Below are 24,256 nucleotides of genomic sequence, written 5' to 3'. Positions count from 1 at the left end.
ATGATGGCAGCAGCAGCCGTTCTTCTCTGCGTGAGAATATATTGTATGTGTGTTATATATAAGAGACAAATATTGTTCTTTTAATATGTTGGCATTACTAAATTTGTCTCCGTGCTTACTTTAAATATCCATAAAATCATCAAATTCTCTGTAAGATTAAGGTCAACTATTGAACGGCGTATATTTTAAAGTAAAGGCTTCAAAATAGGGATGCAACGATACCAATTTTTTCAAACCGATACGATACCGATACTTGGATCTGAGTACTTGCCGATACAGAGTACAAAAACCGATACTTCTACCACACACACACACACACACACAAATGCAATGAATTGGAAGACAGGTTTTATTTTATTCTCTGCCGATAATAAATAATATCTTAATAAAAATGACCACAAAAAAATTTCAAGTGAAAAATAAGCACTTCTGTTAAATTATTGCAGAGTCTCCACATTGTAATTTAACAAAATATCACTGAACTATTGGCACCGTCTCGAGCTTTCGGAATAATAAATAAACACTTCTGTTTGGAATAAAATAAATACAAATTAGGTTTGAGAATAAAATAAACTTTTAAATTGTTGCAGAGTGTCCATATTGTAAACAAACAAACAAAATAACGAAATTATTTGGCTTTGACGAACGAACTCCCCATCTGCCCGTGGATCATCAGTCCACTGTGCCGTTAAACCAAGGACTGACATCGCGCACACACTGCTTGTCTTTCCCTCTTTAGAAAGTTTTGGCACCATTATCTCCCTGATGTGTGGGCGGCTGGGAATTTCATATCGCAGCTCGAGTACGCTGAGAAGAATCCTATGTTTTCCACGACTGGCTGGTCATCCAGAGCAATAAAATGAGTCAGAGCCTCTGTTATTTTAACTGCCCGTGGATTTTCTCTTGACATTTTTCATCGCTTTTCCAAAACCTGAGTTAAAGTTGGCTGTTCCGGTCCACACTGCTGACATTTTGTTTAGCCTAGCTACAGCAGCCTCCAGTTTCTCTTTTTTTATCTGGAGCTGCCAGTCTGACTCGTCTAACCCTGTGCCTGTTTAGCGCAGGATGTCCCCCTAGTAGCCAATCTAAAAAACTACAACAAAAATGACAAGCCACCCTCTGATTAATGAAATAAGTTAGTATCGGTTCATGGTATCGGTTAACTTTTACGAGTATGAGTACACACACATTTTACAGTATCGGCCCCGATACCCGATACCCAATACCAGTATCGGTGCATCCCTACTTTAAAACCAAGTTAGTACAAACATCACTAATGTCACATAACTTTGCCGACATGTGGCCAACAGGAATGTTTTAATGTTCTTCGTTATTAAACATTTGCACATAAATAAGTGACATAATATTCAGTACTTACTTTTAAAAGTTTACTCTTCGGGCACCCCTCTTCCGCCTTTTTTTTTGGCGCCGCACTATGCATTCTGGGATATGTTGGGCCACGAAGTCTACACCGCCACAGCCTTAAAATTCAGGGAAATGAAGGACGCATTTGAGGGCCGCATTTCGAGCAGCCTTTGAATTGGGACAGCCTTCGTCGCGTCGCTGTGACGTAATCAGCCTTAAAATGCGGCCTTTAATGCTGCAGACCCTGAATTGGGATCCAGCCATTGTTCTAAAATCACTCTGTTGTTAATTCCTTTGCTAGATTAGCCGCTAGCATACGCACTGTGTTGGAGGCTTGTTGCTAGCTAGTTAGCGATGCTACACACCTATACTAGTCTGTGTTATTGAAGGATTCAGCACTTCTTATGTTTGTTTGTTTTTTAATCCATTTTTAGACAGCGATGAGATCAGCTGCACACTCCACAGAAGCCCCGAGTTACTGTTAATATCAAAAATATAATGCTGTCCTTTGAGATTTTAACATTTAAGACTGTGAGTGTAATGGTAGAGAGCCCTCTACAGCCTGGTAACATGGAAACTTTAAAAACATCAGCAGAACGTTTCAGTAGTGTAGTCTAATTTGTTCTTTTCATTTAATAATAGAGCCCATATTCTATCAACAGCTACATTCACCCTGCAGAGAAACTAGCTTTGTGAAACACCAAACTGAGGTCCTGTTAATGCTGATATATAGTGACACAGTTACATGAGTGATTAATCTTTTTGTTTTTTTGTCTTTAACTTTATCAATAAAGCTGCAGCTTTCACTACAGCACATGTGGTACTTTAACCTTTGTACTGTTTTTATCAGTTCATTTTGCAGTTAACATGTGAACATGTTGGATGGTCTGCTGTCACTCGATGGGGCTGAGGTCTGAATCTGAGGGCAGCTCCTGTAATCACAAAGAGAACAGAACCATCAAACTCAGATATAAATTTTATCCCTCAAAATTGAAATAAAGCTGATTCTTCTGTCCTCACACACTCAGGATCTGAAGTTCTTCATTTTTTTCAGTATTACAGTACACTACAGTACCTTAATCCATAGTTCCTGATTAATGAGGAGTTACTGAAGTACAAGCTTTAAAAAAATGTTGCTGTCTTTACAGATGTGGCAAGAGACTGAAAATATGTTGTTGTTTGCACATATTTTACATTGTTATATTGTTATATTGCCTGTTTCTTTTACAGTATAATACTTGTAATAAAAGTACAGTAACAGTAATTAGTGACTGAGTAGCCCGGGGCGTTTCCCTTGATTTCTTTAGTAAATTTCTTTAGTAAATTCATTCACCTGCAGAGATTAGCTAAACGAACCCTGACAGCCGAGTGCTCATTTTAGCTAGCTAGGTCTCAGGACCTAACTAAGGACGGTAGTTACGGATTAGCTTACAAACACGTTTAACTTACCGAAAAAGTGCAGCGGGGCCTCGGCTCCTTCTGTCGGGTAGTCCAGTTTACTGAAGAACACCTCAGGCTGTCGTGTTTTCGTAGCGTAAACGCTGGGCGTCCTCTCAGAGCCTACGCTCTATCTGCTATTCGCGAACAGAGATACGCAAGCTTCTCCGTGACTGCAGCTGCCAGTCAAAGCTGTTATGATGACGTTTCACCCCAATTTAACATCACCGCGGTAGGAATTAGAATAAAACTTATGGGAAAGGAGACCCCTTGGACATCAATCAGCATGATGAGAACTATTGATAACAAAAGAAAGAATGTTTGGAAAAAAAAATATCTAAGCAGAATTAATTTATTTTAGTCTGACCCCAGTCCCATCCGCTAACATGGAGGAGGCGGGGCTTATGACCTATACTGCAGCCAGACACCAGGGGGTGATAGAGACGTTTTGACTTCATTTATGGGGAGCTGTCGTCCATGTTTTCTACAGTCATTGATTGTTTTCATCTGTCCTGTCCAGAGTTCAGCCTGTGAAGAAAGAAGGGACTCTGACTTTTCTGAATGTTTCTGGGATCCTGTTCTGGTCTCAATCCTCACTTTTTCCTTCTTCTTCTTCTTTTCTTCTTTTGTATGATTTGTGACCCCAAATAATTAAACTACTTTCACCTGATAGAGAAAATGTACAGTGAGAACCAAGTAATTTTGTAAGCATTGTGTATATTTTTATAATTTATAACCGTTACACTACCGAGCAAATGCCCGGTATGCCCGATGGCCAGTCCAGCTATGGCCGTGCCATCAGTTAACCCTTCGCGTGCCAACTGTTTGCCTAGGGTTTCCGACCCCTGCTTTACACCTCAATGCGAAACGCGTAATATTTTTCTCTGAATGCGGGACGATTCCGTTTTTTATTGGACGGTTGGCAACTCTACTAACTAACCTTATGAATAAAATAAAGTTCACTATCAGTAACATCATAGCACCCACCCAGCTGTATATAAACTCCGTCATTATGCAGTACGAAAAAGTCAGCACAACGAAAACAAACTACACCTAAACTTGGTTTATATCTGACCCAGATAGATTGCAGGTCATAACTTCTTACCTGAAGTTCAGTTCACCTGACACTCGGACCGGCGGCCTGACACTCGCTCCGGTCTCTCCTCCTCCTGCCTCCCCTTTCCGGCCCACAGGGCAAATGCCTGGTATGCCTGATGGCCAATCCAGTATCATCGTATCATCAGTTAACCCTTCGTGCCCAGGGTTGCCGACCCCTGATCTAAGGTTTTCATTACATGTCCAAGGCATTTAACTATTTCACACTTTTCAATAGCAGACAGATCCTTTTTCTTTTCTTTCCCATATTGCTTGAAAATGGTGGTCTGCTTCAGTGAGGGTCGCTGTAGCTGTTGTCAGGTAGCTGTTGTCCAAGATAAAGACAATGTTGGATAATACCTCCCACCGACTCCATGACATGCTGGCTAGTCACAGAAGCACATTCAGTGAGAGACTGAGATTACCAAAAATCACCACTGACCGACACAGGAAATCATTCCTGCCTGTGGCCATCTCCCCGTACAACTCCTCCATCTAACACACGGTGAACACTGCAATAGTTACACCCTTTTTACACACGCTCTTTTCTACTCTGGATTATTCTTGTAAATTTTCTTGATATTTATTTAAGAAAATAATATTTAAGAAAATTGGCGCCCTCCTTGCAAACGGAGAGCACCCTTACTCCCAGCAAATGGGCATTAGAAAACCGATCGGTGCCCATGCCATTCCCAATATGCACTGGCATGATGTCGGGTCAGCATGAGTACGAGTATATTTTTTTTTTGCCAATGCCTGTGATGCCACCCCCCACCAACATGCCGCCCCGGGCAGCCCGTATCAAAAACCGCTACTTGTCTGCTTGATAATGTGGAACATCCTTCCTTAGTAGTTTGTTCTTTAATTGGGCTCAACTGTCAAATTAATGATCATAGTAAAAACATGCAGCATGCCGCTGTCTGTTTAAGTCACACTAGCTTCTCCTTTTCACAAACACACACACACACACGATGAGGTGTACCGTACCTTAACAAGATGAAAGTGACCCACATGTGTGCACCGTTGAACTTGATGCTGAGTGTTGCAATCGCTGGAAAGCCACAGACAGCTGATAGTGTGAGTATATCTGTGTGACTGTGTGAATGAGTGAGTGTGTCTGTGCGACTGTGTCTGCCCCAATAGCAAGCAGATCTGGCCCAGATCTGGTATCAAGCCGGCACTGCTGGTTGACTTCTGGCATGATAAGACGTATGTCATCCACATATGGGCCAGGCCTGGCATAGATGGCACTGTTTATGTGATGCCATGCCATATCTGGCTCGATTGTGGATTGGGTCATGTGGCCAAGGCTCATAGAAAACAGGTCTGACCCGGATCTGGCATCAAGCTGGCACTTCTGACTGACTGGTGTCATGGCAGATTGTATGTCAACCAGATGTGGGCCAGGTCTGGCAATGATGATACTATTTATGTTCCTATTTTCCTATTTTAGTTAGAAGACCCAAATGCCATGTTGCAATACTATACTGCTATGGTAGCCAATGTTTCAAATGCAGGTTTGACAGGTTTGTGAGTGTACACTTTATCCAATACCTAGTGACGGTTTACTCATCTTTGCCAGTGGGTGGCTGTATCTCAGGCAGCAGAGCAGGTCACCTACTGATTGGAAGGTTAGTGGTTCAATCCCTGGCTCCTCCAGTCTGCAAGAGTGTGAATGTGTATGAATGTAGTTAGGAAGCACTCAGATTAGAGAAAGTGTGTGATTGGGTGAATGTGGCATGTTGTATAGAGCACTTTGAGTACTCTGGGAAAGTAGAAAAGCGCTATTAAAGGACTCAGTCCATTCACTGTCTGAACAGAGTTTCATCATGTTACTTTTGCACTATTATGCACATGTTGTTATTACATGGCTTGATTAAAGTACACATTAGGCTGACATCTGGGGCCAGAGCTGAAACTGTTCTGGGCCAGCACAGAACCACCAGTGTGTCTGCAACTGGCCTTGTGCTGGCCCATGTGTGGGCCACGTCTGGCAAACCAGAGCTGGGCCACCAAAGGGCTGTCATTCTTTGCGGTATGTGGGCCATGTGCAAGCACATTGTGTCGGCCAGATCCGATCCATACTAATTTTGTTTTGTGTGTATGCATAAATTATGCAGTGCTCAAAGAAACAAAGATGGCCTTTGCCTCTGAATAAGAGCACTCCGCTGGCATGAGGTGGGCGGGAGAGCGGCTGTCACATTCTGCCGTTTTCCAGAAACATGAGTGCTGATAGAGGACAAAATAAAACACTGTGACCTGAACTGTAAATCACATCGAGTCTGTAAATGCTTCACATTCATGGAACTGATGCAATCTGCAGTTTTCTTTGACAGCGGGCAGATTTATCATTGGTAATGTGAACAGAACAGCTAGTAACAACACATCCACTAACCCACCCTCCCAAAGCACTCCCACGGGACACAGGACACTCTGGTTAAACATACTTCCACTCTTCTCGCCCCACCAGTGGGCCAACTCTGATGGAAAGCTGTAGAATGAAATTGAAACAGAAATATGAGACTACTCAGAGGTTAAAAACACAGAAATGTTCCAGCTGTCACCATCGTGATGGGTTTCTCCTCAGAATACGGACATTTTCTCACAGGTCCTCAAAACACAAAACATACCTCCCATCAGGACGAGACCAGTCTTGTCTCAATTGATCACTTCTCTCGTTTTTAAAGGATTTTATGATTATGAAGGTGTTCCCCTCAGGGCGGCACGCTCTCCTACATTGACACAGCCAGCCAAAACCTTCAATACAGTCAAACGTTTCTGGGTTCACCACAGGAGTCAATATCTGGGTCTCAGATAGTTATTGGAGGAAAAATTTACTGCTCAGAAATCCAAAGTTTATGTTTTGTTCTCCATTTCCTTTGACATCCTTCAGCAGTGTTGTTAATGTGACGGATTTATCAGTAAATGACAAGACCTGGAAGCAAATACCTACAACACTCAGCAGGAAACACTCTTCCTTTACAGTGTGGGACACTGACGTGACATGTGTCATTAGAAAGAATCATAATAATGTGAAACTTTAACACCGTAAAGATAGGGCAGACGACTGGTTTCCATCAGAGAACAGATGGATCTTTATCGGGTGCAAATGAAAAAGCCCTCAATGCAGAGCCAGGATTAACACAGAGAGGGCCACAATGAGAAACCCCCATACAGGGCGTGGAGAAGCCATGGAGAACATCATGCTGCCTGTAACATCATTCACCGTGACCGGTTTGGTGGTGGGGAGGCGTATTCATGGAGGTCTGACTCACCTTCAGCTCACTGCTGCGGCAGATGGCCGCCCCTCCCCGAGCCTGGTTCTGCCCAAAGTTTCTGTTAAAAGGGAGTTTTTCCTTCCCACTGTCGCCAAAGTGCTTGCTCATAGGGGGTCATATGATTGTTGGGTTTTTCTCTGTATGTATTATTGTAGGGTCTACCTTACAATATATAGCACCTTGAGGCGACTGTTGTTGTCATTTGGTGCTGTATAAATCAATCTGAATTGAATAGGTCCTGTGAGTGTATATTGGATATGTGGTTATGTGTTCGTTTGTTCTGTGTTTCCCTGAAGATAGTACTTGCATTTCTTGCTCCTGGCCTTCTGTAGTTTTGGATTTTTTCCTTTTGTGAAGTTTTTTTGAAGTTCTGTTTTCCAGAACTCATTTGGTTCCGCATTCTGTGCTCCACACAGCTGATCTTTTACACTCGTAAAGGATTGAAAGGTGACCTGGAATGACACGATTATCATAGTGAGTAACATCCAAGACGCTTCGGTTGGTTTCCTATGTTGTTTTTATCCACGTTGATTCTCTGAGTACATGTATGAGCAACTATTCCCATTCCTGCAAACTGTTCTATTTGTGAAAAACACAGTTAAACATATACATTTTTAAAAAATGAGTTCTTCCTCCTCACTATAGCCAATCCTGCTCACATTGATTGGCTGACTTGGCTGATTGATTGACTGTCACATTGTTGAAGTCTTCTCTCCAGTGTTGGAGGGTCTTTACCTATTAACTGTAATCTTAGTCTGATTGTGTGAAACAAGTCTCTGTTGTAAATAAGACATTGAGTCTTAACAGGACTACCTGTATAAATAAATCAAATAGATGCAAACAGCTGCTGTAGTAAAACTCAGTCAATGTAACACTGTAAGACTTATGTGGCTGTACGCGGTTTATATATCGTGATCGATCGGTTCTGGGCATATTCTGGCACTTTTTGGGAGTTTTCACTCTGAACCTGAGCCAACACGTGACAGCTGAAAGCCGTTAGTATGTAGGAACAAAAACAAAACCAGCCTTGTTGCTGTTTGACCTTCATCTTTCTGAATCCTGCATACTCTGTCAGAGTTCTGAAAAGAACTAAACCGAGCGGAGTGGTGAGGAGGCGGTGAGGAACACAAAGTCCTTCAACTGAAGATCGTCTGAAACGCGCTGTGAGAGATGTTTTTACGCTGCTCAGTTTCACAGAGACAGTGATGCTCACCAAACCCATAAAAACTGTCAGAGAGGGGAAGAAGGAGCTCTTCTCCTCTCTTCAAGGACACAAATCGTGAATGGTTTTGTTCCAGAGCAGAAAGCAGTCTAACCGCCTCCTCTGTGGCTGTACTGCTCTCATCTGTCAAATAATATATGTATTTATTCAGATTAACAAAAGGCTTTGGGATTAAAATATGCCAGGCAGGCAGAGGAACCTTAGCTTAGTGTGCAGGACCTGAAGGCCTAATTTGGTGATTTTCCTTTGTTAACAAAGAGAGCTGATCCTGCAGTCTAACGCGCACCCTTCTGTTCTGAAAGCAGCGCCACAGGTGGGAAAGCATCATCCCCGAGGCTCTAGCTCGCTCTGTCACTCAGGTGGAAATCACAGCTTCGTCTCACACACACACACGCACACAAACAAAGAGAGAGAGAGCAGAAACCTGACAGGTGTGAGCAGGATTACAGAAATATTCAAATAAGTGCATGATTTCGGTTTTCAGTGACACTGAGGTCTGTGATGTTAAACATGCGATTCGGGGCAAAAAACCAGGGCACACAAAGGCCACACTCTGGCCACCAAGGGTAGAGTTACAGAAAAGGAAGGCGTGTTTTTGGACTTTCCTCTGACAGTCCGACGTCCGTCAGACTGGACGTCATGTACATGAACTAAAATGATTTAAATAATCGATTCTGATTTGTGGATTAACTGGCTGTTGTTTATATTGTGACCTCTTTATATCAGACATGAGAGGCTCTCCAAGACAAACATTAACACTGTAGCGCCATCTTGTGGTTAAAAAGGTAGAAACTCCCTGAACACATACAGATGATAACAGATATATTACCTCCCTTTCATTTTTTAATATGCTCCCGACGCTAACAGTCAGTGGTGAGGCCTTTTTGCATGATAACTCGGCTGAGTCATCCACGCGTGCCGCTGCAGTTGTTCTGGGTGTTTTAGACCCTCACTAGTTTTCTTTCAGACTCTTTAATTCTTCTGCCAGGCTTCTTCTGTGCTGTGCGGCTCTCTTTGAATTTCTCGACAATGCTTCTCACTCCAGTTCTTCACACTTGGAGCCGCTGTGATGACTTTGTATATTCACTCCTGCTCTGTGAGCATCAGTGATTCTGTTTCTCAGGTCTGGCCTGATGATACTCATTGACGACTTGAACCCTGCTCAAGTTTTTATACTGAGTGCAAACTGGAAGATAACAGTCAGTTTGAACTGGACAGCTTTGAGTGTTACAGAGTTAAAGCACATCATTGCACAGCAGTACTTTGTGCTGTGACTCAATAGAGTAATATAATAATATAGAGTATTAATAATATTCACCCTGCGCATTCTCTCTGTTATTGTGTCCAAACTGGAATCATTTATTCTTTCTGAAGAAAACTGTTTGTGCTTTAAATCCTTTCCTCAGTTAAAATATATTCTCTTCATGCTTTGAGCTGCTTCTGAAGTTACAGTGAGCTACTTTTACCTGCAAGATCAATCGTGTCACATAGCACAATCAAATCACAGCGCACTGCTATCCAAACTGGAAATACAGATTTTACACTTCCCTTTCATGGCAGCGAAGATTTTTGAAGATAACACTACAATAGTCCCTCTTTATTTTTACTGTAGCATTGTAAATGATGATGTCATCATAACAAGTTATCTTGAGCTGACGGGACAGAAGCAGCTTTTCAAACTAAAACCATCACTGCTGCCGTCTGTTGGAGGGACACATACAAAGATTATGATAATGACCATTTATTGTAGCTATGTGTGAAAATTATATTTTACTTGAAATATAACATTAGTAAAAAAGCAGTTAAGTGAAGTAATTAAAGTAAAATACTCGTGAGTATTTAAATAAGTATAAAGGTACAGGCCGGGTTCACAGATTTTCTGTTAACAGCTGTCAGGTGCCAAAAACTTCTCATCTTCCTAATAAATGCCTCTAATGCAGTGTCTAAAATGCAAGCATTCTTTGTTAATAACCACCGTCTGCCTCTGTAAAAGAAAAATACTTTATGTTTATGTTTATTGTGAAGCTTCTGCTGTCACAATGAGCCAGTCACTAAAGCCTTACTGTTATCACTTGACCCTGCTTCAGCCCAACACACCAACACTGCAAACAAATGTAGAAGTTGTATATCTGATATGAGAGTCTGATTCTGGTGGTAAACTTAGCATGAGGTAAAATATTAAATTTGTTTGGCTAAATGACCTCCTCAACATGACTTTAAGTTCTCCAGAGGCCTGGTAATGAACTAAGCATTGATTCAGGTGTGTTGACCCAGGGTGATCTCTAAAACCTGCAGGACACTGGCCCTTGAGGCCTGGAGTTCCCCACCCCTGCTTTAAGTGAAGAAATGATTGCCCTGACTGTTGTTGTGTCAGTCAAACAGGTGGGTGGTTCGATCCCTGGCTACTCCAGTATGTATGCCAAATACCCCTGGAAACTAACCCAAGTTGCTCTATAGGGCATCCTGCTGGGTAGAACGACATGTCTTAGAAAAGGAACCAGTCCATTTATCAAAGTCTCTACTGCCATCTAGTGGTAAAAACGAATTTCTGTGTAACCTGGGCTTCTTTAAATGAAAGCAGAACAGCAAGTAAAAAGCTGGAATAAGAAGAATTCTACAGCACTTGTTAGCTTTTTATTGTTGGTTCCTTTTAATGTGTTATATAATTACAGCTAAAGGGAAATGTGTTTTTATTAAAAAGCCATAAAACTTTTTTTTATATGTTAAATGAACACAGTGAAAAATAATGATGTTGTGACTGTACACAGTCTTTGAAAAAGAAATCTTGCTCCAAGGAAAAGCTTTTTGGATGGCTGTTTTGGTACCGATTGGCAGAGCATCATATGTTATTGATATTATTTTGCACATATATCCAAAAGTTCTGATGATGAAAACAAATCTAGTATCGTTATATTTGCATGTATCCTACATTATATGTGCTCACACCTGAGATTAAAGTTTAAAGCTATGAGTTAAATGAATCGTGAAATCTATACAGAGATGTTAAATGTTGTACTCGGTCGTTTCCCTGCTTCAGAGGAAACCGAGTTGGTAAGTGCTGCTTTGCACCGAACAACGACAGTATTGTCTGGTTCTCGCAGATAACCTGGATGGGCGGTGTGTCATTTCCAAAAGCTTTTGAATTGTTTGGGCCACCAGACGACAACCAGACGACGACAGCTGTGGTCACAAAAAGCCTTCTGGTCCTATGGAAGTGTACGGGACAACAACTCTCTGACCTCTGCTGGGTTTATGGTCTTACGGCCACTCATTTGGGGTCATACTCAATAAAATATTGAGGATTATTGTGGTATGCCATGAGTTGTATGAGCCAATGAGTGTGCAGCTTCACAGCCTGTCCTGCCCTTCATGTTCACATGTGCCACACTCCACAGTAATCAATAATAAAATAATCAGAGTTTTATGCACATAAATCTCCAGGTGAACGACTCATCAAACGAGCGTCCAGATCCAAACGAAGCTCTGAGCTGGCGGATAAACACCGCGAGGCAGCAATCTGATCCTGCAAATGTCTGAAACATCTCAGTAAACCACAGTGAGACTCCACGCAGCAACGCCCTCCTCTACCACACCAACCTTCTGCATGTCCTCCTTCACTACATCGATAAACCATCTGTTTTGCTGTTTTTGTGTCAGTACCACAGTCTCCAAACCATCCATCACAGCATCACCTCCATCTTTAAACGTTCTCTTTCATTATTGCTGTTTACTTCTGTCACAAATCACACAAAAAACAGAACACTGAAGGGGTGCAGTGGAGAGGAGGGGGTGATGATGGGAAATCGTGAGGGAAATACAAAGGGACACAATACGAATGGCAAAAACTGGAAATGCAGGAATTAAAAAAACAAGTTAATGTCCAGCTGTCAGCTAATTTTATGGTGTTTTCCTCTCTCTTTTGCGCATATTTGTTAAAATTTTTACCGACACAGAACAGAAAATGATAAATAAAGAATCTCTGCACTTGTATCGGTGAGATGAGGTTTATGGCTGCAGAAAAAGCCCCTCACTGGATCTTGAGTTTGGATTCGTTTGTTTAACAGTCCTAAAGCAGGCTGCATCCAGCTTCTTCTGATCTGTAAAGAGTTAAGCCCACATCTCGGTCCCACGGCCTCCTTTTATCACATTAAGTCGCTTAAAATAAATTAAAATCCGCATGATTGGATGACTCATTCGCTCCCAGGTTCGACAACAAAAGCCTTTGTCGCCCCCAGGCGGGGGTAAGCAACGGTACACTGCGAGCTAACAACAAAAACGGCAGTCGCCTGTTCACGAAACCATCGTACCGTCAACTGACACTGTGACGTTATTGGCACGCTCCGTGAACCCAGGCAGCGAGGAGACGCTTCCGGATTGGCTGTACGTAAGGGGCCGTTTCAGTCACGTTCAACTATTGGCGAATGAGTCGCAGAGCGTGAATTTGATTGAGTAGCCGTGGCGTAGGCGGGCAGAATAGCACGTTCGGTTGTGGAGCCGAGGCCGGTACTAAGCATTTCGGCACGTTGTGAAGCCGTTAGCGTTCAGGCAGCCACTGCTGTGACTCTAAGACACTTCCTGTTTGTAAAGCGCAGTTTTGCCCAAAATAATTCACCAGGCGGTAAGTTACTCTTCTCTGTAATCTAATCCAACATCTCTGTGTGTGATTAGTTTATATCACCTGGGTTTTTTATTAATTGGATCGCTCTTCCAGGCCGCGTCTACAGCCTGGTGTAGAGGGGGAGTTGCTGTTAGCAACCCTAATGACATTGTAACTAGAGTATAATTATATAATCGTGTATTACTTATAAATTACAATATTTGAGTATTTTGAACTGCCATCGGATGGTGTAATAACTGTTATTGCGTGAAAAAGTCGAAACACACGGCTCCCAAAGCGAGCTACCGGCTTGATTGTTTGGTCTCCAGGATATAGCCACCCCCCACATGGAGCTCTCTTTTAGCCGTGGCTCGGTCGTTACTGCCTCTTTTACCGCTCCATTTTGTCGTTTAATCCCTACATGTTAATTTAAATAAATAGTTTAAAGATAAATTTCGTGTTTGGTTCACCCTTCGGTCCCGGTTCGGAGCTGCTAGCGGGGCTCTCTCCGGCAGCAGCGGAGGGGTGGCCGGTCGGGACACGTGCTGCGGCCGCCGCTCGCCCTGCCTCGCTTTGGGAGCCGTGTGTTCGCTCAGTTTCCACAGCTTGGCTCCGGAGAGGGCCGTCTAGCATGCCATGTGAACCCGGTTACCGGTGGGACTGAGGCTCGCGTGTAAGCCGGTGAACGGCTCCAGGCAGCGGGCACGCCGCGGCCGTTGTGTGCGTGCATCGCGGTCCTTCACGCGGAGCTCGGATCGATAAGCTAGAGCCAGCTGGAAGGATTGGGGCACGTTTTTAGGCTAGCTGGGCTAGTCCACCTTAAAGCCTGGTGGACCAGGGAGGGCTGGGCGGTGTGTCACAGCAACAGATGGCTCGTGCTGTGTGTACAGGTGTGCACACTTATCTGCACAGCACTTTGCGGTGGAAGGTAGAGAGAAGGCCAGTGATCCCGTGTACTCCCGGTGTTAGCAGGGGGCTAAATTCTCTCTAACAAGAAGACACCTTCAACAGCAGGCTGAGGGAAGGCGGCCATCTTCCTTGGCTAGCCCAGGGGGTAAGGAGGAGGAAGACGAATTGTAGGAGTGCAGGGCTTAATTAATTAACCGAAAATGGATTTAAAGTTTATCAAATGTCCAAAGACATGAAAATAAAGACCAGGAAGCATGCTCGAGCAGGATATCCAAGGTATGGTTAGGCTCACCTGAGATAGATTTAATCTTAAGCATCAGGTTTTACAGGATTAGAAATGAGTCAATCAGAGGGATGGCTCAAAATCGAGGGAGAGTGGATACACTGGATGAAGATGGAGCTGCTAGGCGGGAGGACAAGAGGAAAATCTCAGGAGGTTCCTAGGTGTAGTGCACGGGTAGGCAACTCCAGGCCTCAAGGGCCAGTGTCCTGCAGGTTTTAGAGATCACCCTGGGTCAACACACCTGAATCAATGCTTAGTTCATTACCAGGCCTCTGGAGAACTTAAAGACATGTTGAGGAGGTCATTTACCATTTGAATCAGCTGTATTGGATCAACAACACATCTAAAACCTGCAGGACACTGGCCCTTGAGGGTTGGAGTTGCCTACCACTGGTGTAGTGAAACAGATGATGATGCTGGGATAGAGATGGAGAAAGATGTTGGGGTGTGGGAGTAGGAGACCATTGTGCCTTCACTGGTTTTGGGAAACAAGCGAGAGATGCATTAAATTAAATTTCTATCAATTTATTTAAATAAAAGAGATTAAAAGTATATGAGTCACTAGCGCTTCATTACATCTGTCGCTCTTTGCGATGACCAGCAGCAGTCACCGTCATACCTGGATTACATTTTCCCTGATATCGGTCTTCGGTCACATTTATGTCTTGATGAAATCTTTCCCTGTGCTTGTTGTTGACAGAAACATGAGTCTTGAATCATCTGATGAGCTATGTTTCACACTCATGATTCGTGATTCTCTGCTTTCACTCTGCGTCCACGAGTGTTTTGTGTGCTGCGGATTCAGTATCAGTTCGGAGTTCAGGGGCAACAAATACGCATCCTTTTATTCTGCCTTCACTTTTCTGGAGACCAAACTTGTTAAACACTGAAATACGTTACTGTCTTTTCTTTTTCTTTTTTTTAAGTCAGCTAAAAAAAACTAGGCTTGCTTGAAGAAAACATTTTTTAAAATTTGAAATCTGGAAGCGAAATTCATGAAAGCACAGCTGAACGAAGCCCAGCAGCAAAATACTCATTGGCCGGTGTAATCTGCACAACCTTCTAAATGTAATACTTGTCGTACTTTGATTTTTGTTTGATTTTACCCAAGTTGGACAGTCTGCACACTGTGTACAGTTCAAAGCAACAAAGTTCAGATCAACATGAATTGTGATTTAGGATGTTTGTGCAGGCCACCTGTGTCACCACCACCTGTCAGAGGCCACGCCCCTAATAATGCAAACCCTAGTCCAGTTTAAACAGCTTTTATAAAGGTAGAACTCATCTATAGAGACCACAAAGTAGTTTGTTTCAGGCTGTAAACATGTTCATTTTAACTGAGTTGCTGCTGGAGCCCCTGCTGGATGCTATAGGAACTGCAGGTTGTAGTTCTTGGTTCGGTAAGGCTAACTGGGCTTAGAACAGCAGCTGCTCGATACACAGGATATCATAACAGATGTTCATCACCGTTGTTTCAGTTGATGTTGAGATCAGGTTTATTTAATATCATTACTCAGACTTTGTTGATTTATTAAACCTAAAAAAACATTAAATAGATATTGGACAACAGAACACAGATTAAAGCCAAAACTGTTACTGAACTAAACATTAGATGCTAACACATTGTCCGTGTTGAGCTTTTTTTGTCCTATTGTTGGAGTTTTACACTGAGAGAGGTTAGCGGGTAGAGTCGGCGAGTAGCTCATGTAGCAGCCGTGGTTTCTGTCTAAAAATATCCAGATGAGGAGGCCAAGCGGGCTGCCGGCTTCACAGGTGGATACCCTGGAAATGTTTTTAGCAGAGACCCTCAAATAAAAGCCACCAGCTCTTTCTGCCACAGTAAAGTGACCCAGCTGGTTGTTTCCTGTGGTTCATTTCCATTCAGCGTGAAAGAAGGACCTTGGGATTGATTGTTGAGGAATTCACAGCAGGAATGACTTTTTCCAGTCTTCCTTATAGACTCCATTCATGTTGCTACAGAGAGAAAATCTACCAGTAGAGGCACGAAGCGGGCAATCCATCGAGTCTGACGAGCCCTGCAGCTTTCTGTGGAAAAATCCTGAGCGGGTCTCATTTTAAAAACTGCAAATGTTCAAGAAACAGGGAAAGTATGCAGGTCTGTCTGAGCATGCCAGGCGTGTCTGTGGAGCGCAGCAAGCTTCCTGCTTCTGACGCCTGTTTGCATCATAGTTGTTGTAGAACACATCTGAACAAGCCATAGTCTGCAACCATTCCAAAACATAGTCAACGTTCGTGCAGTTTCCCGTGGACGATGTGCTATCTGCCACAGAAGAAACAGTTTTTTTAATAAGACTTTCAGCGTAAAGTCAGGTGTGTCAGAAAGTAGGGCTGTGCGATATGACCAAAATCTCATGTAAGACACTTATCGTCCCGAATTTTTTTTTTTTTACATTTTCTGCTAATTCTGTGGGTTAGTGTGCACGCCCTGTGAAAATCGTATCCAGGGCCGTTTTCACATCGGTGCACACAGACGAGGCAGAATGGGTCGGCCCTGCTGAATACAGGCGTCACAAACATGTAGAGGCCGAGGCTGAAACGCGATGAGTCGGTCTGCATGAGCAGCTCATCAGCACCTGAAACAAAGTTCCTCTACCCCACGGGGTCTGCTGCTCTGAATGATCAACATTTAAGAGACTACTGAGCTCAGAATGACTTCATTGAGCAGATTTCTCAGTCTGTGCACTCCTCATGTCTCCGTGTTTGTGGCACTAAAACGTCCATGATGAATTTGTTCACAGCTGTCGGGATGAGCGGAGCTTTCTTTGTTTGTAGTGATATCATCTGTCCTGTTGCTGATCTCAGCCTGCTCTTTCTCTCTGCAGAGATTTCAAGTTGACCAAAGAAATGGTGATGGAGAAGCCAAGTGCCCAGCTGGTCGGGCGAGAGTTTGTCCGACAGTATTACACACTCCTGAACCAGGCCCCCGACTACCTGCACAGGTACAGCCGGCAGCTGTTTGTCTGTCAAATCAAATCACTTTTATTGTCACATCACATGTGCAGTTACACTGGTACAGTACATGCGAGTGAAATTCTTGTCAGCATACGAGGGAGTGACTGAAGCGTCACGCGCTCGCCCGCTGTCTTTGTAAATGTCTTCCTGCACACACTAAACCCGTCTCTGCTGTTTGCACTCAGGTTTTATGGAAAGAACTCATCCTACGTGCACGGTGGCCTGGACAGCAACGGCAAACCGGCGGAGGCAGTTTACGGACAATCTGTAAGTAAAGTGGCAGGCTGTAGCTTTAAGGTCAATTCCAAAGAGCTAGAAGGAACATGTGACTGTACTACAAAGTAATATGTTATAGTTACATCTTAAATTAAAACGCACACACGCAGGCTAATTTCAGACGAGGCTGGCCCATCCTGAATGATAAGCTGAACGAGGCGGCGTCCTCTGATTGACGTCTGACCACGAGCATGAAGTTGGTTTGAGTTCATAGCTTTTAGGTTTGGGCGCGGGAAGTCTGACTCGGCCTGCCTGTTCTCTTTTCCAGGAGATCCATAAGAGGGTGATGGCTCTGAGCTTCCGAGATTGTCACACCAAGATCAGACACGTGGACGCTCACGCCACCCTGAATGAGGGCGTGGTGGTGCAGGTGATGGGCGAGCTGTCCAACAACATGCAGCCCATGAGGAAATTCATGCAGACCTTCGTGCTGGCGCCCGAGGTCAGTACTTCCATCGGGCCTTCAGCCTGTTATCATGTGATCTGTGACATGAACTCGCAGTAGAAAGTGTTGATTGATGGGTTTTCCTTTCCTTCAGGGAACCGTTGCAAACAAATTCTACGTCCACAACGACGTGTTCCGTTACCAGGACGAAGTGTTCGGCGACTCTGACTCTGAGCCGCCTGAGGGTGAGAACACATCTAGTTCTGTTTTTGTTGTGATTCATGACTCTTTCAGAGATCAGATTGAGAAATCCTGAACATGTCTGATCGGTTAAATGGGGATGAAAATATTTGGGTAGTGAGTCGAGTGTTTTCAGAGCAGAGGTGGAGGAAGTTCAGCGTTGCTGCTGTTAGTACAGCCGCAGTCTCGCGCGGATATTTAATGTTACGTACGTGTTTTGGTTTTCAGAGTCCGAGGACGAGGTGGAGGAGCTGGAGGAGAGGGTTCCCTCCCCTGACGTGGCTCCCGAGGAGTCAGCTCCTTTCTACGATCCAGCAGCCTGGTATGTGATCGAAGCGCGCTGAAGAGTCTCACGTTCTTGTCGAGGTTTAAACTTGAATATTTAAACGCACAGAACACAGCTGCACCCGGATTGTGGAAGAGGAATGTGATGTCACAGTTTTATTTACTGGAGTTCTAAAGCAAACTGCCACAAGTAGCGTTTTCAGTGAAGTGAACTTCTCTCTTCTTCGCTTCCAGTTCAGAGCCAGCCGTTCCTGGTGACGAGGAGGAAGCGGTGGCGGCAAGCCCAGAGCCAGAGCAGGAAGCAGAGAAGGAGGCCGAGGCAGTGGCGGTGGAGCTGAAGCCCGAGACAAAGCCGGACACGCAGACGGACGTGCACACAGGTGACGAGCAGACAGAGAAAAGCCCTGCCCCCGCCACACCATCCGCTACAGAAGTTGTCGCTGCACCTGCCGAGCCCGCCCCCGCCGCCCCGGAGGAAAACAGGGTAGGTGGTTGTGCGGCGGCGTTTATGAATTGGGTTAAGTGGCGAACACGAGGATCTGATTTCCTTCCTTTGTCTTCCAGCCGTTCTCCTGGGCGTTGGTCACCAGTAAGAACCTCCCTCCCAGCGGGGCTGTCCCTGTCTCAGGAATCCCTCCCCATGTCGTCAAAGTCACCCCCACAGCACCGGTGAGTCCCTGTTCTCCCTCAGAACCCTGCTCAGGCTTTATGTCGCAGGTGTGGGTTCAGAAGTGCCGTGATGCTCTGAATGAACATTCATGTCAAATATTAGCAAATATGATAAAGTCTCACACAAAGACTTTGATTTCTCAGCATTTTTCTGGAAATGGCTGTCCTTATACTCTTTGGCAGCAGGTGTCACTATTTTAAAAGCAGATTTAATCTCACTTTATGATGCAATTGCTTCTCTTGGGTAGAAGATGATGGCAGAGCTCTGAGAGCAGAGGACACATAGCTTCTGCCAGCAGCACGTTTGTGATGATAATCAGAGCCTCGAGTCCAGAAAACAAACTTTTTGTTTTAAAATGCATTTTGACTCTCATAGCCCAGAGCTGAAGTGAAGTCAGAGTCCCAGACACCAGCACAGAGACCACAGAGAGACCAGAGGTCAAGGGAACAGAGGCCGGGAGGTCCTCCGCCCACTCACAGAGGCCCCAGACCAGGTACGCATAGTCCCGTCAGCAGCAGGCCTTTATTGTAAACCAGAGGTAACATCACGAAGCACCTCAGAGGAGCTCGGCTGCAAAGGTGTCCCTGGCTGATTTGCGACAGCGGGGTCTCCTCGGGGTATTTGGATTTGTCATTTTTGCTGAACACAGAGATGTTGTGTCTGAAAAGGACTCTTCTTGTTTGTTTCAGCTCGAGAAGGAGAGCAGGGTGAGTCGGAGGGGCGCCGGGTGGTCCGGTATCCCGATGCACACCAACTCTTTGTGGGGAACGTGCCTCATGACGTGGACAAGAACGAACTGAAGGAGTTCTTTGAGCGTGAGTTGGGTTGTGTGAAACTTTGTTTTTTCTTTTGTTTGTAGGTGTAAAATCTGACTGTTTTTACTGCGTCTTTCAGAGTACGGGACAGTCCTGGAGCTCAGGATCAACAGCGGAGGGAAGCTTCCAAACTTTGGCTTTGTGGTTTTCGACGACTCTGAGCCCGTCCAGAAGATCCTCAGTAACAGGGTGAGCTTTTTGATGCTTTCAGCCGAGGAGCTTCACGCTCAGCTGTTTGTGTCTTGGCCCGTGACAACTGCTTTAATGCCTCTTTTCTCCTTCAGCCCATCAAGTTCCGAGGCGACGTGCGCCTGAACGTGGAGGAGAAGAAAACCCGGTCAGCCAGAGAGGGCGACAGGCGGGACGCCAGGCCTCGCGGCCCCGGTGGGCCTGGCGGGCCCAGAGAGCGGGTTGGGGGCAGCGGGGGACCCCGGGGCCCCTCTGCCCGTGGAGGCACGTCACAGAAACCCAGCTTTGGCTCCGGACGGGGCGCCGGACCCAGCGAGGGACGCTACCCTGCCCCCCGCCAGTGAGGCTCCCGGCCTTTGAACCTGAGTTCATTACTGTCATTTACCTGAGCAGGTGTGTGCCTGCCGCAGCAGGAGCTGATTGGACACGGCCAAATTCTCTGCTCCGCTCCTGGGAGGGAAAAGCGAGGAACTCTGTGCGGTCGTGGTTCCTCGTTGTTTCCCTCCTGGCGCATGAGCGTCAAAACAGGTTTCAGTAATCAACGCAGGTTTAGTCGAGAGCTCTGCCCGCTCCTTCCTGCTGATTTCAGCAGCATGTGTCTCTCCTGAAGATGGCTGCCTCTTCCTCCTCCCCGGATGCCCTCCACTCCAGCCTCCTTCTCCTCCCCCTCACCTCCTGATTTGAGGACGTCGCACTCATTTCTCCCATCGTCTCCTCCTCCTCTTCTTCTTTGACCTCCACCAACACGTATTATTTGGACTCTTGTCAGTTTTTTGTTGTTTTTCATGCTGAACTTGAATTTATTAAACAAATCAAAACATGCAAACACATAAAAAAGGGTAAATACTACTTGAATTGGGGATAATGAACCCAGAGGTTAGGTGTTGTTTTTCGCGTTCTCTCCCTGTTTCTTAAAGGAACGTGTACTTTACTGCTTGGGCAATCCTGTGTATTGCTGCCACCGTTGTATCTAGCGATGGATCTGTCTTATTTTTTTTCTATCAGGTCAAGAGCTGAACTATAGTGGTTTTATTTGAGTAATAATAATGTTGGCTTGTAATATGTGGATTGACAGACGTGTCTGAATGGAGCATGTTTCCAAACCCGTTGTTAGGCTTCTACCGATGCACTTCATTTGTCATGTTTAAAGCGAGCTCACCGGCCAACGAGAGAACTAAATTAAAGTGAATTACTGTTTTGAACGTTGTTTTGGAGCTTGTTTTCAGTCTGTGGACGGATGCACGGGGAGTTAAACGTGTTTGAGGACGGCAGCACGTGTCCATGTCCAGGAACATGGACGCTTTAAGAAGGAGAAGCTTTAATACTGATCTTTTTCTTTTTATGCCTTTAATTGATTTAAAAAAAGGTGAGTTTTATCTTCACTTAATCCAGAAACTATAAATTATTCATTTAAACCATAACAAGGCCAAGGTCTATGGACATGTGTGACAGTGTTCATTTGACCAGCTGGTTAACACAGCAGCAGCGGCATTCGGCTCCCTCCAATGGGTCGTCTGGAGGAAGACGAACTTCACCCTGATTATCAAAATCCGCCTGTACCACACACTGGTAATTCTTCTCTATGGGTCCGAGACCTGGGTCATCCTCAAGCCCGAACTCAACAAGCTCGAGTTCTTCCAAATGTGCCGTTTGCATCAGATTCTCCGAGCATCCCTCTGTGACCGGCTCAGCAACAGCGCGATACATCGTCAATGTCACCAGCAGCCCTCGATAGAAGAGCTTTTTTGGTTTGGCCGCGTCTGCTGCATGAGCAATCATCGCCACGAAGAAGTCTTGGATCGAGCAAATTGAAGACTATCTTAAACGACAACATCTAACCCTTGAGCAAGCAAAGATCAAGGTCTGGAAGTGCATTGTTGACCAAGATGGAAACCCTACGACACCCATGGAGACATATTGGCTTCGTGGATGACCTCCCCTACCGACTGCCAGCTAGGGACAAAAGAAGGAGAAGAGCAGGTTAACGCTGGTTTATGAAAGCAAGGTTTCATCAGTCATGGCGGTAACAGCAATACATGCAGTTCACTGTGAAACGCCGTGGTCATCGACAGGTAAAACCTCTCCATACATTTCTCACAGGTGATCAGGTGATGGTCGCCATCACAACGACAGTGGCAGTGTGAACAGTAGCATCCATTTCTGTACTGACCGGTTTGACCTGGGCTGCTTTAACGAGTCCGCTCTCCTCTCACCACCTCTGAACAACACGACGTCATCGTCTAACTTGTTTGTAATAAAGATATGAATAACAGACATAAGACATGTTTGTTTGTTTTTTCTATTCTCAAACTGCTCTCCCTTAGGAGCTCAGTCTGGGAGGAGTTCTTTTTTTCTCCTCTTTCTTGTATGTATTGTGGATTTCACTGATTGTCATACATCTGACCTCTTCCCAATGTGATGTTTGTGTAATCTATATACGGTCAGAAGGGGTGCTCATGTTGGCACTGGCTGAAGCTAGCCTTAACCTACCCATTTTCTTTCGGGATCAATAAAGTATAATCAATCAATGTTTCGAATAAATAAGCGGTGTTGGGGCTGTGCTGGTCTGCAGGGTAACCTTAGAATTCAATTCAATTTTATTTATATAGCGCCAAATCACAACAAAAGTCACCTCAAGGCACTTCATAGATAGAGAAAACCCCAACAATCATATGACCCCCTATGAGCAAGCACGACAGTGGGAAGGAAAAACTCCCTTTTAACAGGAAGAAACCTCCGGCCGAACAAGGCTCAGGGAGGGGCGGCCATCTGCTGCCACCGGTTGGGGTGAGAGAAGGAAAACAGGATAAAAGACATGCTGTGGAAGAGAGCCAGAGATTAATAACAGATATGATTCAATGCAGAGATGTCTATTAACACATAGTGAGTGAGAAAGGTGACTGGAAAGGAAAAACTCAACGCATCATGGGAATCCCCTGGCAGCCTACGTCTATTACAGCATAACTAAGGGAGGATTCAGGGTCACCTGGTCCAGCCCTAACTATATGCTTTAGCAAAAAGGAAAGTTTTAAGCCTAATCTTAAAAATTAGAGATAGTGTCTGTCTCCCGAATCCAAACTGGAAGCTGGTTCCACAAAAGAGGGGCCTGAAAACTGAAGGCTCTCCCTCCCATTCTACTTTTAAATACTCTAGGAACAACAAGTAAGTCTGCAGTGCGAGAGCGAAGTGCTCTAATAGGGTGATATGGTACTACAAGGTCATTAAGATAAGATGGGGCCTGGTTATTTAAGACCTTGTATGTGAGGAGCAGGATTTTGAATTCAATTCTGGATTTAACAGGAAGCCAATGAAGGGAAGCCAAAACAGGAGAAATATGCTCTCTCTTTCTAGTCCCTGTCAGGACTCTTGCTGCAGCATTTTGGATTAGCTGAAGGCTTTTCAGGGAGTTTTTTGGACATCCCGATAATAATGAATTGCAGTCGTCCAACCTGGAAGTAATAAATGCACAGTGTTGGGAAGGTTACTTTTAAAATGTATTCCATTACAGGATACAGAATACATGCCCCAAAATGTATTCTGTAACGTATTCCGTTACGTTACTCAATGAGAGTAACGTATTCTGAATACTTTGGATTACTTAACATATTATCATGCATTTTACAACTACGTGAATGTACTATTGCTGTGATTTATTACTGTTACTGAAGGTCCGCGGCTCTGAACCGTAGTAAAGGGACCTCTGCCTAATACGGGTTCTGTGTCGGGCTCGTAGCCGAAAAATAGCTTTACTTTGTTGTGTGGGTCAACTCTGCTTGCGAGAGACAGAGAGAGGCGTTGAACGGCTGCTCCAAAGGAACTTATTGTTTTTGGAGGCTAGCTAAGACAGCTGGGTCTAGAGATGGCTTTTTGAGTAAAGGTTTAACTACAGCCACATTGAAGGCCTGTGGTACATAGCCGATTATTAGAGATAGGTTGATCATATTTAAGATCGAAGAATTAATTAATGGCAGGACTTCTTTGAGCAGTTTTGCAGGAATGGGGTCTAAAAGACACGTTGATGGTTTGGAGGAAGTAATTATTGAAGTTAACTCAGAAAGATCAATTGGAGAAAATGAGTCTAACTTAACATCAATGGTACTAAGAGTAGCTGTAGATAATATTACTTCTGTGGGATGATTATTGGTAATTTTTTCTCTAATGATAAAAATTTTATTTGTGAAGAAGTTCATGAAGTCCTTACTAGTTAATGTTAAAGGGATGGTTGGCTCAAAACTTT

General features: G+C 44.5%; 1 protein-coding gene across 1 annotated transcript; it reads left to right on the top strand.

Moving 5' to 3' along the window:
- The first annotated feature begins 12,846 nt into the window (after positions 1-12,846).
- g3bp1 (GTPase activating protein (SH3 domain) binding protein 1) lies at positions 12,847-21,221 on the top strand. Its single transcript, XM_006797637.3, has 12 exons — positions 12,847-13,015; positions 17,030-17,146; positions 17,345-17,426; positions 17,704-17,877; positions 17,975-18,065; positions 18,289-18,382; positions 18,580-18,829; positions 18,910-19,014; positions 19,391-19,508; positions 19,705-19,830; positions 19,910-20,019; positions 20,115-21,221. Exons 2-12 carry the CDS (start codon positions 17,052-17,054, stop codon positions 20,361-20,363), a joined length of 1,494 nt encoding a protein of 497 aa, XP_006797700.1. The 5' UTR covers positions 12,847-13,015; positions 17,030-17,051; the 3' UTR covers positions 20,364-21,221.
- The last annotated feature ends 3,035 nt before the right edge of the window (positions 21,222-24,256 follow it).

This window comes from Neolamprologus brichardi, chromosome 2, assembly GCF_056152115.1.
Source record: "Neolamprologus brichardi isolate AB-2024 chromosome 2, ASM5615211v1, whole genome shotgun sequence".
NCBI lineage: Eukaryota > Metazoa > Chordata > Actinopteri > Cichliformes > Cichlidae > Neolamprologus > Neolamprologus brichardi.
The sequence above is the reverse complement of the archived record's forward strand: the minus strand, read 5'-3'. Positions and strand labels throughout refer to the sequence as shown.

What these genes read in the sequence shown, in the direction of transcription:
- g3bp1 (XM_006797637.3), top strand. Translation starts at nt 17,052, where the DNA reads ATGGTGATGGAGAAGCCAAGTGCCCAGCTGGTCGGGCGAGAGTTTGTC. An exon ending in TGACTCTGAGCCGCCTGAGG is followed by an intron (nt 18,066 to 18,288) that starts GTGAGAACACAT and finishes TTTGGTTTTCAG; the next exon opens with AGTCCGAGGACGAGGTGGAG. An exon ending in ACTGAAGGAGTTCTTTGAGC is followed by an intron (nt 19,831 to 19,909) that starts GTGAGTTGGGTT and finishes TGCGTCTTTCAG; the next exon opens with AGTACGGGACAGTCCTGGAG.